This window comes from Solea senegalensis, linkage group LG12 (assembly GCF_019176455.1).
Source record: "Solea senegalensis isolate Sse05_10M linkage group LG12, IFAPA_SoseM_1, whole genome shotgun sequence".
Lineage (NCBI taxonomy): Eukaryota > Metazoa > Chordata > Actinopteri > Pleuronectiformes > Soleidae > Solea > Solea senegalensis.
Window position 1 is genome coordinate 2201368 of NC_058032.1, and position 15355 is coordinate 2216722.

At 41.8% G+C, this 15355-nt stretch overlaps 1 protein-coding gene across 4 annotated transcripts in view; it reads left to right on the plus strand.

Moving 5' to 3' along the window:
* fstl5 (follistatin-like 5) overlaps nucleotides 1–15355 on the plus strand; it is a 168471-nt gene that overhangs the window by 130123 nt on the left and 22993 nt on the right. For 2 of the 4 annotated variants that reach the window (XM_044040724.1, XM_044040725.1), the window contains 4 exons: nucleotides 132–293; nucleotides 935–1069; nucleotides 14944–14970; nucleotides 15214–15332. In XM_044040724.1, coding sequence (XP_043896659.1) covers nucleotides 132–293; nucleotides 935–1069; nucleotides 14944–14970; nucleotides 15214–15332 — 443 coding nt within the window. The remainder of the gene's footprint in view (nucleotides 1–131; nucleotides 294–934; nucleotides 1070–14943; nucleotides 14971–15213; nucleotides 15333–15355) is intronic. The other 2 variants (XM_044040726.1, XM_044040727.1) reach the window with 1 other exon arrangement.

The window sequence follows — 15355 nt, forward strand, 5'->3', positions numbered from 1 at the left end:
TTCTGTAAAACTTCTCATTTAATAAGGTCGCTTCATTCCTCAGGTGCTACATTCATAACAACCAGTTTAAGAGTGCGTTGCATTTATTCATATCTCTACATCCCCCCCCCGTCTCCCTCTTTTACCCTCAGTTCCTCCCGTCATCAGAGTGTACCCCGAGAGCCAAGCCAGGGAGCCAGGCGTCACCGCCAGCCTGCGCTGCCACGCCGAGGGTATACCCAGCCCCCAGCTGGCCTGGCTGAAGAACGGCATGGACATCGCAACCAAGCTGTCCAAACAGCTCACCCTGCAAGGTACGCGAGTGCGGAGTTAACTGCTTACTCCATGAGCACTTGTATATTTTTATTGCCCACGCGATGGCTTCCATTATAATTTTACTGCAGCTCTAACACTTTAAATGTTACAGTTACTTTTACAATCGCTACCATTACCACTTACACAAATGTCACTGTTATCGCTGCTGCTTGACCGTGAATACTGTCTGTTCTGCTCTTTATTATTCTTTACATACCGTTGACAATAACAGTGTGTAAGTATTTCTTCTGACAGACGTGTGAGCCTTGAGTAGCTGAAAGGTTGCTGGACGTTTTGGTTAGACGTCATTCATTGTTGTTGCTGTTTTCAGCCCAAATTTCACAGGCAAAGTTTCAAATGATTTGTAGGTTTGTCAGTAAACCGTGACGTGAGACACTTTTCTTTTGAGGCTGCACAAAAAACCCCCAGTAAATATGACACACAGCATGTGGTGGTCGGCTTTGACTCTTGTTCTTTCTTTGAACTCCTACCTGCCTCTCTGAAACAAACCCCCTCACTCTTCTACTTAACATGTTGGAGAAGTGTTATGTAAGAGAGAGATGGAAGCATGAAGACTTTTATCTCCACACAATCCCCCTCTTCTTCTTTTGTTTGTTGTTGTTTCTGCGTCTCCGTGAAGCTAACGGGAGTGAGGTGCACATCAGCAACGTCCACTTTGAAGACACCGGCGCTTACACCTGCATCGCCAAAAACGAGGCCGGCGTGGACGAGGACATCTCTTCGCTCTTTGTGGAGGATTCAGCGCGCAAAACTCGTATGTATATGCAAATGACGCTGTCCATATTTAATGTTTTTGTCATGCAACGATGGATGGAGGTACTGTCTTCACACTGTGTCACATCACGCCTGCTTTCTCACGCTCATTCTTAAGCAAACTTTATCGCGGTGCTTGGGAGAGATGAAGTTCTGCAGCCTAGAAATGACAGAAATGCCAAATATTTTCTTTTTGTGACCTAATATATGAGCATTTATTTCATTTCACACAAATAATTTGAAGGTTAGGAGTTTGGAATATTTGTTTCATCAAAAAAAACAAAAAAAAAAAAAAATGAAAATAAGAATTTTAACTTTTTGTCAACTGATAAACATCAGTAACATTTTGGCAGTTATTTAAGTGTAAACAGTGTTAACCTTAGAATAAGTTGTGTTTCTACAGTGGCCCCGAAGGGACAAACCAATCAGACTGAGTGTTTTTTTTGTTCAGCTGTAAGCAACATTTATAAACATTATAACAAAGTTATAAGTTATAAACAGTTAAGACAAACAGAGAGGGCTTAATATCCACTCCAGATTAAATATAGGAATATGCACGTTTAGACATATGTGCAAACATTATGTAAAAGATGTGTAAAGCAGCAAGTGATAAAAAAAAAAAAAGCAAAGTAGTTCTGGTCTGGACGTCCTCTCTGCAGTCTCACCATTAATGTCATTAAACATGTTTCCCGGCACGACTCACCACACCTCGGCACGGCATGACTCTACGCGGTTTGGTTGGTTTTCCATCACAGTATAGTACCTCCTCAACATGGGCGGGGTCATCACACACAAACTAGTGACTAGTAAAGCAGTTATTTCTGATGTACTGAATCAGTTGATTATAAAGATTGTTCACAGAATCGTTCACAGTGCTTCCTGCATGACTCCGTCTGACTCAGTCACAGAGCCACAGCAGCAGTGCTGGCGCTAAATACGCCACACTCCTCTGTTAAACATTTCCTTTGATAAATGTTGGAGATGAACGCGTGTTTTCAGGATGATTTTTAAGTCTTTTTAATTGATCTACAGTTCGGCATTGTTCTGTTTGATTCTTGTGTCGGACGTCGCACTCTGACAATGTCACGTATAGAATTGGCTCAGAGCAGGTGCTAATAGAAGAGCAAAAAAAGCAAAAAAAGACGTGCTGGGACCATGTCGTGGAAAAGGGGCGTCGCACACACTGGACATTTAAAGTCATATTCAGTGTTTTGCTCAACTTTAGAGTTGAAGACACACAAGTGACCTTCTTATTCAAATCTGGAAGCATTTATTTGGCACAAGCAATCTCCTCTTGTTTCTCCTCTTCAATACAATCTCATGCTGTAATTAAGTCTGACCTTCTCAGAAATGTCAGAATCCGTCTTTTGGGGTTCAAGACCGTAGTTGTTAGTGTTTTGTTTTGGGTAATTAGTGTTTCCCGAACAGCGCACACACACACACACACAGCCACTCTGCAGTCAAGTCACACGCCTCTCATGTTCTCACCTCCCTTACCTCTTACCGCAGAACCCTTCACATGTCATCCCCATAATGCAACGCTTCCCTCCCCGCCTGTCATGCTTGGAGAGGTCAAGTCACTGTGTGCTGCCTGATGCTGCTTTGGGAAAGGGGGAGGGATATTACCCTTTTTTTTTTTTTTTGTAAGCAATCCCACAGGACCGAAGTTCAAAGCGATATTAGCACACAGCAACGTTAAAGAGGGAGAAGAAACAGACTTTACTACTCTGACATGTCTCTGGCCTCAATGTGTTACTGACTGTATGACTCGAGTCCAACTACATGAATATCACCTTTTTCTAGGAACTAGTTGAGTGGGTAAATGGAGGCCGTGCTATCTATTTTCCATGGATTAACTGCCTCTGTGAGCCTGGAGCTAATGTGGGGTGTTAGCTCCCAGCGCCTGCAGTCATCAAATACTCAATCCCTCGCTTCTGTGCTGTAAATTAAACATCCTGACGAGTCGTGGAGTTCGGTAAGGAGGCTTAAAATCTAATATCTATGCACAGGTTACATGTTTTTAAGAGCCAATTTTGCTCCTATTAAATTGTTAAATTGTCACTAATCCACCAAAATGAATTGATTCTTTTTTGCTTAAATCAAGAGGCTGGAAAACCTAGCAACCTGTAACCTGTACATCCATATACAAGGTATATGGATCCATATACAAGGTAAAAATGTAGTTGTCTTTTTATGACCAAATGTCCAGAACTTGAAGATATCGACCGGTAAATAAAATGCCAAACTAATAATAACCAAATGGAACCAAAACACGTTTATTTATATTATGATTCAAACGACAAACCCCCGTGTATTTTATCAGTCCATCATATTTCTTTTAGTCACTGCAGTTTGATGTGGTGAGTCCAGGTTGCTGCGTCTTTGCAGATAATCTTTTCTTTGACACATTAAAAGCCTTTTTTCTTTTAAGGATTTCTTAGCATTGAAACACCTGCCGGGTTTGATGAGTCTCGTTTGAGATCTGCTCGTCGTCTCACGTCGCTTTTGTAAATGAAAGCGCTGATATTCTGGTCTCTTTTACAGCTGGAAAAATGTTGCTAATTGGCTTTGGATCTTATATAATTCACCGTTGCAGCCGCGTGGGGCCGTGCTTCTGTTACGTTTCAATTATTTCCAAGAAGTTTTTTTTACTTTATCTCACCCTCTGTAATGATGATACGCTCAGAAAATCAGGATTAGAAGGTTAACGGTAAAAAAAGAAATATGAACTCTGAGACGGGTCAGTATCGTCTTCCTATCATTGAATTAATGATGTCTGTGTTAGGAGGAATTATGCAGCAGAACATGTTTTTATTTTAACAAAAACGTGTGCGTGATTTGGAGATGAATTATGAAGAGTGCAGCAGAGCGAAATCTTATTTTTCACAAGTGTAATATCTCCATTAACTTGCACATGAATAATTAGTGTGGAAATATTTGACCATTGAACATTGATATAAATCATATAGGAGAAGAGAATAATATACTTTAGGTGCTTTCCGCTGTATAATTTCCCATGAACAAAGGTGAAACAAACAAACACAAAAGTCATTAAATCTATGCGAAGGCAGCAGGTTTGAGTTTTGACCCCCGCTTGTTATTTGCATTGCCTTGGTATCTGATTAGCCGCTGCAGATGGACAGATTTTCTTATTGGGTGCTCCGAGGAGAGGGCAGCTGGGTGATATTTTCTAGGAGAGCTGCCAGCTGCTGTCGATACGTCAGCGTTTAAGGCCAGAGCAAAACATCTGGGAGTTTTGAGCTGTCTGTGTGTGTTCTGCTGGTGTTTGTTAACGAAGCATCCTCAATCACACACACGCGCGTTAGCGTTCTTTTTTACCTTAACAATTATTTCCCTGTTTGTGTTTGTGGATGCATTATGTTCAACACGCAGCTGTTATTACGACAAAAATGCTACTCGGAAAAAAACAAAACAACACCAGTGTGTTATGCCAAAATCCTAGCAGATGATGTTGCAGTGAATATTTAACACATGCTTACACACACTCAGACATGTATCACACTGAATTATCTCTGAACTTAACAGCACTTCTCATTTTTGTCAAATACATTAGTGATGCATCAAGCTGGTTCTCTTTAATGAATGGAAATTTTATTCACACGTTGAGTTTTCAAATTACCAGAACTTGTTTTTAGTCAAAAAACAAAAACCCCAAAAACACATCAAGCATACAGAATAAAATACTGAAGAAAACACACACACAGCTTTTTAGCCTGACAACAATCTTCAAAATCATAATGCAGAACAAAAACCTATTGCCAGACAGGGATGGGATATTAAGTAACTGTTCTTAAGTGGAGCTAACCCCGAACAAGCTGCCCCTGGAAATAATTTGATGAAAAGTAATTTTGAATCAGGTCGCTTGATAATCGATGTCCGTCTGTGTCTCTAAAAGTGCAGTCTGATACAGTTAGAGAGCATTCATTCATTCATTCATTCAGTTTTTTTTCTTTTCCTCAAGTATGAACAGTTTCAGCTGAGCCTCCTGCTTCCATTAGCTCCTGCTGAGGCAACCTGCATATAGACTGTAAACACTAGATTCCAAAAAGAGCTTGTGGTGAGGTAGAGCCAGTGAGCCAGTCATCTTTCAACTCGAAGGTTGTGAGTTCGATACCCTTAACTCTTAACCCTTAAACCCATGTTGCTCTTGACGGCTGTACCGGCAGCGTGTGAATGGGTGAATGGCAACACTGTAAAGCAGCTTTGAGTGGTCATCAAGACGAGGAAAGTGCTGTATAAAGCCATTTACTCTGCACTTGTCTGACGCAGCCGTTTCCAACCTTGTGAAACAACTGCCTCTGCTTTTCCTGACATGGCGTCCACCTCTCGTCTCATCTCCGCTAATAATCTGCTCTTGTTTTCACCACCTCACTCATTTTTACTGGCAACGATCAGCAGCCCCTCGCCGACCTTGAGCGCTCATTTTCATTGACACTCAGCCGGCCTTTACCAGCTCATAAAACCCGGCAGAACCTTTCATACGAGAGGTTTTTTTTGTGGTGCTGGGCCCATGATACACTTTGTTTTTGTAGACGAGCAGCTGCATGTGTAACAACCCTGCACATCAGTAACCAGTAACCAGCTTCCTTAGGAAGGCTCACATTTTAAAAACAATGTAAACATAATGACAACACACCGAGAGGATGTAGGACAATGGAAGGAAAACAGAGAACGCTTAAGTAGTGACACACACTCGTTAAGTTTCTTTCAGTGTACTGATATTTGTTTGTGTTGTTCAAGTGTCTTTCATTTCTGTGGACTCACAAACTGCAGGGGATGTCTTACATGAAAGACGATATAATAAGACATATTTACCTGTGGTCTACTAATCATGTCCTCATGTGCAGACTATAATCAGACTATAACACACGTGTGTGTGTGTGTGTGTGTCTGTGTAAATCACAATCATGTCCAAGTCCTCTCTCAAAACTGCAGCCTTGTGTCCTCACAGAGAGTGTGAATCCATATCGGCTCCATATGGTGCCGCGTTCTGGCCATTTTACACTCTGGCTCCGTTATTACATGTTTGTTGTGCAAACGTCTGCTTTGACATTCCGGTTTCTGTCAGAGACAAAAACACGACAACTGTCTAACCTCCTCAGCCGCACTAAATCCAGGTCTAGACTAAAACTCCAAGGTGTCTTTCAAAGCCCATTTCTCAAATTTAACCTCTAAAATATGAAGTAAACAAAAGTATTGAGAATGAGTGGAGTAGGAGAATCCTCAAAAGTTTTGTATCGTAGCTTCTTTTTTGTTATCCTCACAGAATCAGCATTCTAAAAATAGCGCTTCCGAGTGGGAAAAATCAAAAATGCAACTTTGGGTAAACGATGACATCATAGCATCGCTCCTCTCCTGCTCTTGCTTTCACTGTCATTCTTTTCTTTACAGAAAAATATAAACTCAGAAGTGTTCAGTGTGCTTTGAGAGAAGCTGCAGGATGATCTCTGAGGATGATTGTGTGATATAAGCAGCAGACGCTCCGGAGCAGCTGCTAAAATTGACCTCACGCTGAGATTCTGTCAACATATTTTCTCTAAAGATGAATCGACTTGATCAGGACGTGAAGCATCAGTCGTGAGCACATCAGAGAAATAAAGAAAAAAGACAATAAGACAATGTCCTTAGAAACCTTGAATAAGCTTTTTGTCTGTATAAAAATTCCCCTCTGGTTTTTCCTACCTTTGGCAGAAGGCCGCGGTAATTTACAGGCACTGACTCACTTGTCTTTGTCAATAAAATGGGCATCATTTTTGTGTAAGAAGCAGGATCAAGGGTCCAGCGCCGCTCCGTACTCAGGCACCGACAGCTGTGATTCAGCTAATAACACACAAACACATTCCAGTAACGTTAGGGCTACCATAATTAGTAGATTACTAAATTAATCCCTCAAAATCATCATTTTTCAGGTTTTGGACGCACTGATCAATATTTTCTGACATTTTAGGGACCAAACAACTAATCCACAGATGAACTGAAAACTAACTAGAGCTGAAACTAAATTACTAAATTAATCCACAACTATTTTGATAACCGGTTCGAAGCTTTTTTCATGATTAAAACAAACTTCTTAAATGTGAGTATTTTCTTCATTTCTTTGCTCTGGATCACAAAGAAATCATTAAAAGTGAATTATTTTGGTTCGTGGACGAAACGAGACATTTGAGAACTTCATCATTTCCAGATTTTTGACGAACGCCGATCAACATTTTTTAAGGTTTTCTGATATTTTATGGACTAAACGATTGACCGATGAATCGAAAAAATAATCCACTGATGAATCAGTTATGAAAATAGTCGTTAGTTGCAGCTCTAAAACTAACAGTGGCGATGATCTCTGTGCGTAAACCAGCAGTTACTACAGCATGTACATAGCAGGCACTTTGCACTGTCTCTATCAAACAAACCTTATTAATAAAATAAGTTAAGTTAATAAGCTGCAGCCCTGAATAATGTGCCCGTGATTGTACATGAAAATGCATCAGGAATCTGACTTTTGTGGAAAGCAATTAGCTCATTTCAGAGAAACCATGTTTACGACCTGCCGTGGGCCACTCTGTGAAACGCCTGAATGAGAGGGAGAGAGAGCTGAATGCTGAACGAAGCCGCTCGTCAGAGGACTGAATATGATATGAAGCAGGAGATGAACGAAAGTGATGATGAGTGAGGCATGAATGAGCTTCTTCAGATGAATTTGCCACAGAGGGGATTAAAGGTCAGAAACTGAAACTGAAACGTATTGTTTTTTAAAATGTCCCCATGTGCTTCATTGTTTGGGAAAACCTGAGCAGTCTGTCACCAGGAGACAGAGCGCCATCCATCTCTGACAGCCTGCTGCTAAACTGGCATAAATATCTGCCCTTCACAATGTGCCAATTATTTCTGTAGTGTCAGAAGAGCTGCGAGGCTCCGAATCAGCGTTCGCTGCTTTAGACTCTCCAGCGTCTCATGTCTCTGCGTCAGCGCCGCACTTCACGCCTCATATCAGGGATTTACAGGCTCACGTGACATACGGTCATTATAACGGCCAAGATTCTGCTCCTGCAGCCACTGAACTCCGAACAGCTCATACACTTAACTAAAGTTTAAGTTATATGAAGACAACTTCCTTATTTCAGTCTTATTTAGGGCCTCATGCTCTCGCTTTCTCATCGTCTTCTTGCGTTTCGAGTCTTTTCTTTGTGCGATGGCATCATGGACATGCTCCATGCTATTTGTGTGGCAGCGTTACAGCGCCATATAAAGGCCTGGCATGTATACTGCAGTGTTTAGAGTCAGTTGGGCGTAGGTTGGTGTGACTGTTGTGTGATTGTTAATTTACAGTTTGTCAACTGTTTTGTTTTGCGCCCTCTGTCTCTGAACTCCTCTGTGATTGGACACAACCTGAGCCTAGAGGAGGAAGAGGAGGAGGAGGAGGAGGAGAAAACACAAGCCCAATGTCACCCCCTCAACCTTTAAAGCCCTCTTCTCTTCCAAACTTTTATGACATCACCTACAAAGTGCCTGAGTACGAGAGGCTATAAGGACTTGAAAGGATATGAAATGGGCACTTAATGCTCCTTGATGAAGCTTAAAACATGAGGATGTATGTGTCGAGTTTGGGACTTTTTACTTGATGCTCTTTACTTTCTGTTGACTTATGGAGTGGACGAGGGACTTCACTGCTGACTCCACACTCCTACTGTCTGAAACAGGAATGACTTTATGCCACTACACGGCATTAATATAGAAGTTAATCCCACCACAAAATTAAGCAAGGACGATGTAGCGACTATCTGATCGAGCGAGGGGCCACACGCGATGGCGAGAATTGAACAACACGGAAGGATAAACTCTCTATCCTCTGTGTTTACGTGTATTTGCACTTCCTCGATGTTTGCTGCTGTTGTGAAGGCGTTTGTTTGACCATTTTTATTTTTATGAGCGACGTCTGTTGCTGGTTTGTTTTCGGTGGCTGGCTGCTCTTCCATCATGGCTGCAGCTCCAAGGGAAGGGGGAGAGTCAGCAGTGAGTTTTTATGACAGTGAGAATAAAGCGGTCGAGAAAAAGCAAAGTTCTGCTTTAAAAAATGACTGCGTTATGGTTGATTCTGCGATGTCAACATGCGGACTGGTCACTCCTATGCCTTTTTTAAAATGTTGCCATCTCAGGTTACCATTTAGTGTCTCACCCGCTCACTGTTAACTGTAGGTAATTGCCTTTGGCAAAGTCAGCATAGATGCCATAGATACTTTTGGAAAGTGGCCATAAAAATTTGAAAATGGAAGCCAGGGAATGGCCACAGTGGGACAGAAATAAACCCTCACCTCACTGAGTCCGTGAGTCTTTGAGGCGTGGACAAAGAGGTCGCTGGATTGTTCATTATATGCTAAAATGGAATTAACACCAAAGATGAGACTCACCTCAGCTTTAGTCGTTTTGGTCGTTCATTTCATTTTCATTTGCTCTACTCACAGAGCTGATTAGCATATAGAGGGCGAGGCATATATGGAGAACATGGCCGAGCAGCTGCGGTGGCGCTGGGTTTGTTTTCAGTGTCGGTGACTTTATCACCGTGCGCACCATGTCTCCGCCCCCCTATTGGCAGAATATTTTAATAGGTTAACAGTTGCCTCGCTCACAAAGGTTGATGTAGCTTTGAAAAATAAAGTTTATTATTGGATGCACATTGTTTACAGGGATGATGCATCTTTCAAAAGATGAAACGCAGAGCTGGGGGAGGCAGCTTAAATGAGAGAGCGTGTTTTTGCAGACTTGGTTTCAAAGGTGCCGGCATCAATATTCAGACACGGTTTCACAACTTTAATCTCCGATGTCTGTCGATGTTTGTCTCCGTATTGTGACAGCACATGTTGTACTGTTGCAGGGGGTTTGATTATAGTCTCTGTGGCATGTGACTCCTGCAAAGCTCATGAATACGGCGAGCACTCCTGACAAGCAGTCAAACTCGGATGCAAGTTAGTTGCTTAAATTAAGTAGATCATAAAACGGGTACCTCTGTGTTCTTTTGTACTCGATGTCCTACTCTGGTCTCTCCTCGCAGCACTTTGTTCAATATCTATGGTTTATTGTTCCGTCCTCTGCTCCCACTGTAAGTGACCCTTACATACAGCACATGGAGTCTTGGAGCTTCAGTGGGCAGAGGAGGAGGTTTACTCAGGCATCCTGCAGAACATCTCCACTCAGTCGTGATCTTAAAATCCTATATTTGTGACGCACTGCGTGAGATCACGTCTCCAAAAACACAGTTAAAGCCACAACTTTCTCTGTTTTCTTGACCTTGAATGACGTTTCTTCTTTTTTGAATTGAATTCTTCAAAACATGACAAATAATCCTTGATTGGTGTTACTGATGAGTAACTCTTCACCTCCCTCGACATAAAACCCTGGCCGTTTCATGCTCGTAAATCCCCTTTATTGCCCCTTTGATGAACCTTTTACTGTCTGTTTTATGGACTGCGCTATCTTTGCCTCACTCATCTTCACACTGTCCTCATTTCATACTTTATTACACCCTTTCTTCACCATTATCCAGAATCCAGAAGCTTTTGTTTGGATTAAACAAAACGAGGCACTGGGTTAACTTAAGAGTGAGATTCCGGGAGGAGAATCTAATCAGTGAACTCAGTGAGTGTGTGGATCAAAGCCCTGAAATCTCCCTCCATCTCACACGGATGCGAACAACTTCCTTCACACCGAGGCTGTTTTATTCCACACTATCAGCCTCCGCCAAAACGGCGTCCGTGTTTCCATCAGCGGCGTCCCTCCCATCACACAGTGTTGGACGCGCTGTCGGCAACAAGCGGCTCTAGTGACGCCATCCACGAGCTTTCACGCTCGAGTTATTTTAACACTCAGTGTGTAAAAAAAAAACTGGCGTTAATGGTAACATTGGTGCCCCGCCTTTTGCCTTATGTCCGTTGGGATTTGCTCCATCTGCCCCGCAACCCTCATGTGGAGAAGAAATGAATGAACGAATGAATGAATAACAGGTTTATTTTACATAAAAATAGATTCTCATTTATTTATTTAATGTATGTTATTTAAGCTTTGATGTTTCAAGCTCTCTCTGCAGTAAGTTGTACTTTTACAGGGAAAACTCTCAGGGATTGTTTTTCTTCGAGGATAAAGTCTTTTGAATATTTTCCCCCCTAAAGACACGACGCAGCCTTCAGTTCCCCCACAGACTTCCAGCTGCTCGCTCTAATTCTAGTGCAGGAAAAGTTACCTTTCTGTTGAAGTTAGCCCCGCAGTCGTCAATCATCTCTCAAATACATGCACCACGCAGCTGCTAAAAGCAAAAAAAATAAAGAGACAAATAAATAAATAAATAAATAAAATGATTAGAATTTACTGGCTGAAGAATGGGTGGTGAATATTTAAAAGCTGGAAAAAAAACTGTAATTACTTGTTGAGTTATGTCTGTGTGGTGCAGAACGAGGAGGCACAAAGAATTCAAACGGATATTTTTCATCAGTGTTCACTCAAACACTAGAGAGAGAGAGAGAGACACGCCATGATTTCACAGCTGCTGTGAATGAGAACATGAATTATGTCTGTGTTTTAAAATGACCCTTCATAAAGCGCCATTTTTACAAATGATACATGAAACTATATTATTGTGTTGTTGTTGTTTTTAACCATGACTGAGTTACAAATTCATCCCGTGCTCTTTTTTGGATAAGTTTTAGAAAATGAATAAAGACAAAGAAAGAAAGTCTTAAAAGATTTAGTTTGAGATAGAACAGACAGGACGGATCAAATATAGTATTCATGAACTTTCCAGTGTCTGTCAGACAGATTTGACATTTAACAGAGCGCCTGTTTATTTGCAAACAGTCCCCGTCGTCAGCTCCTCTTATTTGAATATTTTCAATGTCACATTGTCAGCCACACACTCTCTGATTGGCTAGATTGTGTCATCAGTCTTCAGTGATGACTGGATGTCATGTTAACGTACATCACACAAAAATACACGTCCAGTGTGCTAAGGCCTTAACACCAGAGCTGTGTGTGGCTGTGCTGTCAGTGGACGTTGGCAGGTGCTCGGCTCAAGTAACGCTGCAGAGCGAGCATATTTGTACTGTATCAACACAGATTAAGACGAAGGAAGTTTTTCACTGGCGACAGAGTTTTTTTCGGTGATAAAGTATTTGTGTACTGTGTATAATTGAAGCAAGACTCCGACACACTGCAGGGTTCAGTATTTCCCAGAAATCTCTGGGACAAACTGAGGAGAGCGGCAGAAAGACAAACGTGCACAGGCAGGGCCGTCGTCCTGCGTTCCATTCTGCATTTCTGCCGCCGCTCTGACCCAATTAGTCCACCTGTATTATGCATTCGCTGTGTTGTGCCACGCCGCCGCGGTGAACACCACGGGCTGTTTGGCCCACTGTCGCAGCAGCGTGCTCTTGTAAACAGATTGAATTTATGTAACCTTGCTGATGGGAGGAACTGCAGAGTCCAGGGCGGAGAGGGGGAAGTGTGGCGCTGCCGAGCCCACAGTGGAAACACAGTTATTACGGCCAGAGAGAGTGAACTCACCGCCTACAGTGGCAGCCAGCTTGTTTTGTTATATGGATGATGAAGTTGATGTATGGTCCTCTTGTATGCGCAGAACAGCGCTGGACTTTCTGCCAAGTGATGAATAGCATCAATACTGTGGGCTATTGGAAAAGACCTGGGCTCACAAGATCTCATCTCAACTCCTTTTTTCCATTTTCCCCCCATTTTCCATTTTTGGCACATCTCAAATAAATTCTATTGTTTTTCTTTATGTTTTGTCCTTTCCTCTGCTTCCTTTCTTCCTTCCTTCCTTCCTTCATTGTCTTTCTATCTGCGGATCCCACTCCTTTTGTGTAACTTTTAATGAGCTAAAAGGTACGAGGGAGTGCACAGGAAACACATGACAAAGCGTTTTGGAAAGATTACGGCTGACTAACGGCACAGCCGTGTCTAGTCGGCTTTGTCTCCCCCCTTTTCTCTCAGTCTCTCTCTCTCTGTGCATTTGTCCACCCGAACAAGAGGCTGTGGGAATGAGCTTTGCATTAGAGGTTAGATTAGAATCGGATGTGAATTGGGCAGGAAATTGGATTGTAGAGTGAAAATGCCTTAAAATGGGAGATGTGGTGGAAAGCATGGAGAAGATTGGGGGGACAGAACAAAGGCAGAGAAGGTCGCGGTTAAAACGGCAGCGTGAGAGGAGAGTATTGCTGCTCGTGGGCTGGAGAACAATGCTTATCGAGTGGTGGAATTTTGCAGTCGTGTGCACATTTTGTCACCGATGCTAAAACGCGTCTATACAGATGTGTTCATTTTTGAAGTGAAAGGAAGTATAAATAATACTTGATATCTTTCATCAAATATTCCAGGTGATAAATGTGAGCTTTAGCCTCCATCTGTGTTTGTTTATATTGTTTTTAATTTTTTAGACAGAAAATTGAGAGTGACGGTGTCTGCGTTTGAGCGTCGTTGAAGAATCATTACATGATAATTGGAGATGACAACAAGAACCTCGGCTGTAGTTATCTGTGGTGCTTCATGTCTGTCGTCAGTTTCCTCTCCTCTTTCAGTCGTCTATGTTTAAGCGCTCCTTCACTCATTTTCCTTCTCCTGTAGACGAGACATTTTTGAGAGGGGTAACGAGGCTTTTTAGATGTGGTGCCATTCAGCCTTTATGATGCTCAGCAGCAGCCAGCTGCTCTCTGCTTACATGCATGGTTTTAAAGTGCTCCTAGCTGCAGTGTTTTTTTTATCTTTATTTGTTTGCTGCCCACAAATGAAATGTTATTTTGTGGATATAGTGACTGCACAATTGTCACAAATCCAGCATATTTGATTTTACACATTTTCCCAATCGTTGGCCATTTTGTGTCAAAATATAATACACTTCTTACATATTTCACCTTTTTAAATATTTAATTCTAGTTGACTTGTACTGGTCAGGTCAAGCTATATTATTTTTTATTTAATTATTTAAGCCAGTCTGTTAATAAGTTTACCCTGTTACGAAAATGTAGAATTTATGAACCTTTTAACCCTGACACAAATACTTTTATTGAGCTGTATTTAGCAAATGAATATAATCTAAATGATTGACAAAAATCCACTTGCCATGTTTTAAACATGTTTGAGGTTGAAAAATGAGAAGCAGTGTTTTTTTTTTATAATAATAATTATTCACTTTAGATTTCCACTCAGCAGAGACCGAGGTTTTTGTAAATACCTTCTCCTTCTTCTCACCTCATCAGTGGTCTCCTCTGCGAGCACTCGCTGGCTGCTGTGTTTCAGGTCGCTCATTAAAGCAATCAGAGGGTTACGTAGCTTTCATCCCACATTTCATGCCGTTAGTCACCTCCAACTGAATATAACGAGAAATTAGCCATTATAGGGGCTGGTTTTTGCCAAAGAAGGAGAAGCAGCACTCTAATCACTCCTAATTATTTATGATTATCATCTGAGCCTGAGACCTGTGGACTACTCATGTGTGTCTAAGCCAGCTTATCCATAAAACCCATAATGATGGCGACGGGGTGATGATGTGATATCAGGTTCACATGAGTGCGTTTGAGTTACAGCATCCAAAGATCATAAAGTATTTACTGCAGTTTGTTGACCGCACTCCATTTTCCAGTGTTTGGTATCAAATTATTTCCAAGCAGAGTGCTCCATCGATTGTCTGTTGCAATAGGTGTCAGGAAGACTGTTTCCATCAAACTTTCATGTGCTCGTCTCTCCTCTTTGCACCAATAGGAGTTCATGTGTTTGCTTATTAGCGTTCACAGAGGGGATGCTATTGATTCCCACGTTTATGTTGACCCATGTTTTCCTCTTTTTTTTTTTTCTTCCTCACAGTGGCAAACATTCTGTGGCGAGAAGAAGGTACGTCTAGACACCGTCTGCTCCTCCGTCGCATTCATTAAACTGAGTTAATTGAATTTTTGTAATAGGGTTACTGAACTGTGATGAGGAGGATTAAATGATTTGATGCTTTTGAAGGAGATAACAGTGTTAAAGGCTTATTTCTGCAAACATTCACACTGGTGTCGAGTCCCGAGCTATTCCAGGGGTGCGTAATGGAGCTGTTTTTGATTTTTGTTTCCTTTTCTTTGGACTCTCCTGCAGGTCTCGGCATAGGCAACATGTTCTACGTGTTCTATGAAGATGGCATTAAAGTCATTCAGCCGGTGGCATGTGAGATACAACGACACATTAAGCCCAGTGAGAAGCTGCTGGCTTTGCAGGTGAGTGTTCAGGAAAGCGGTGA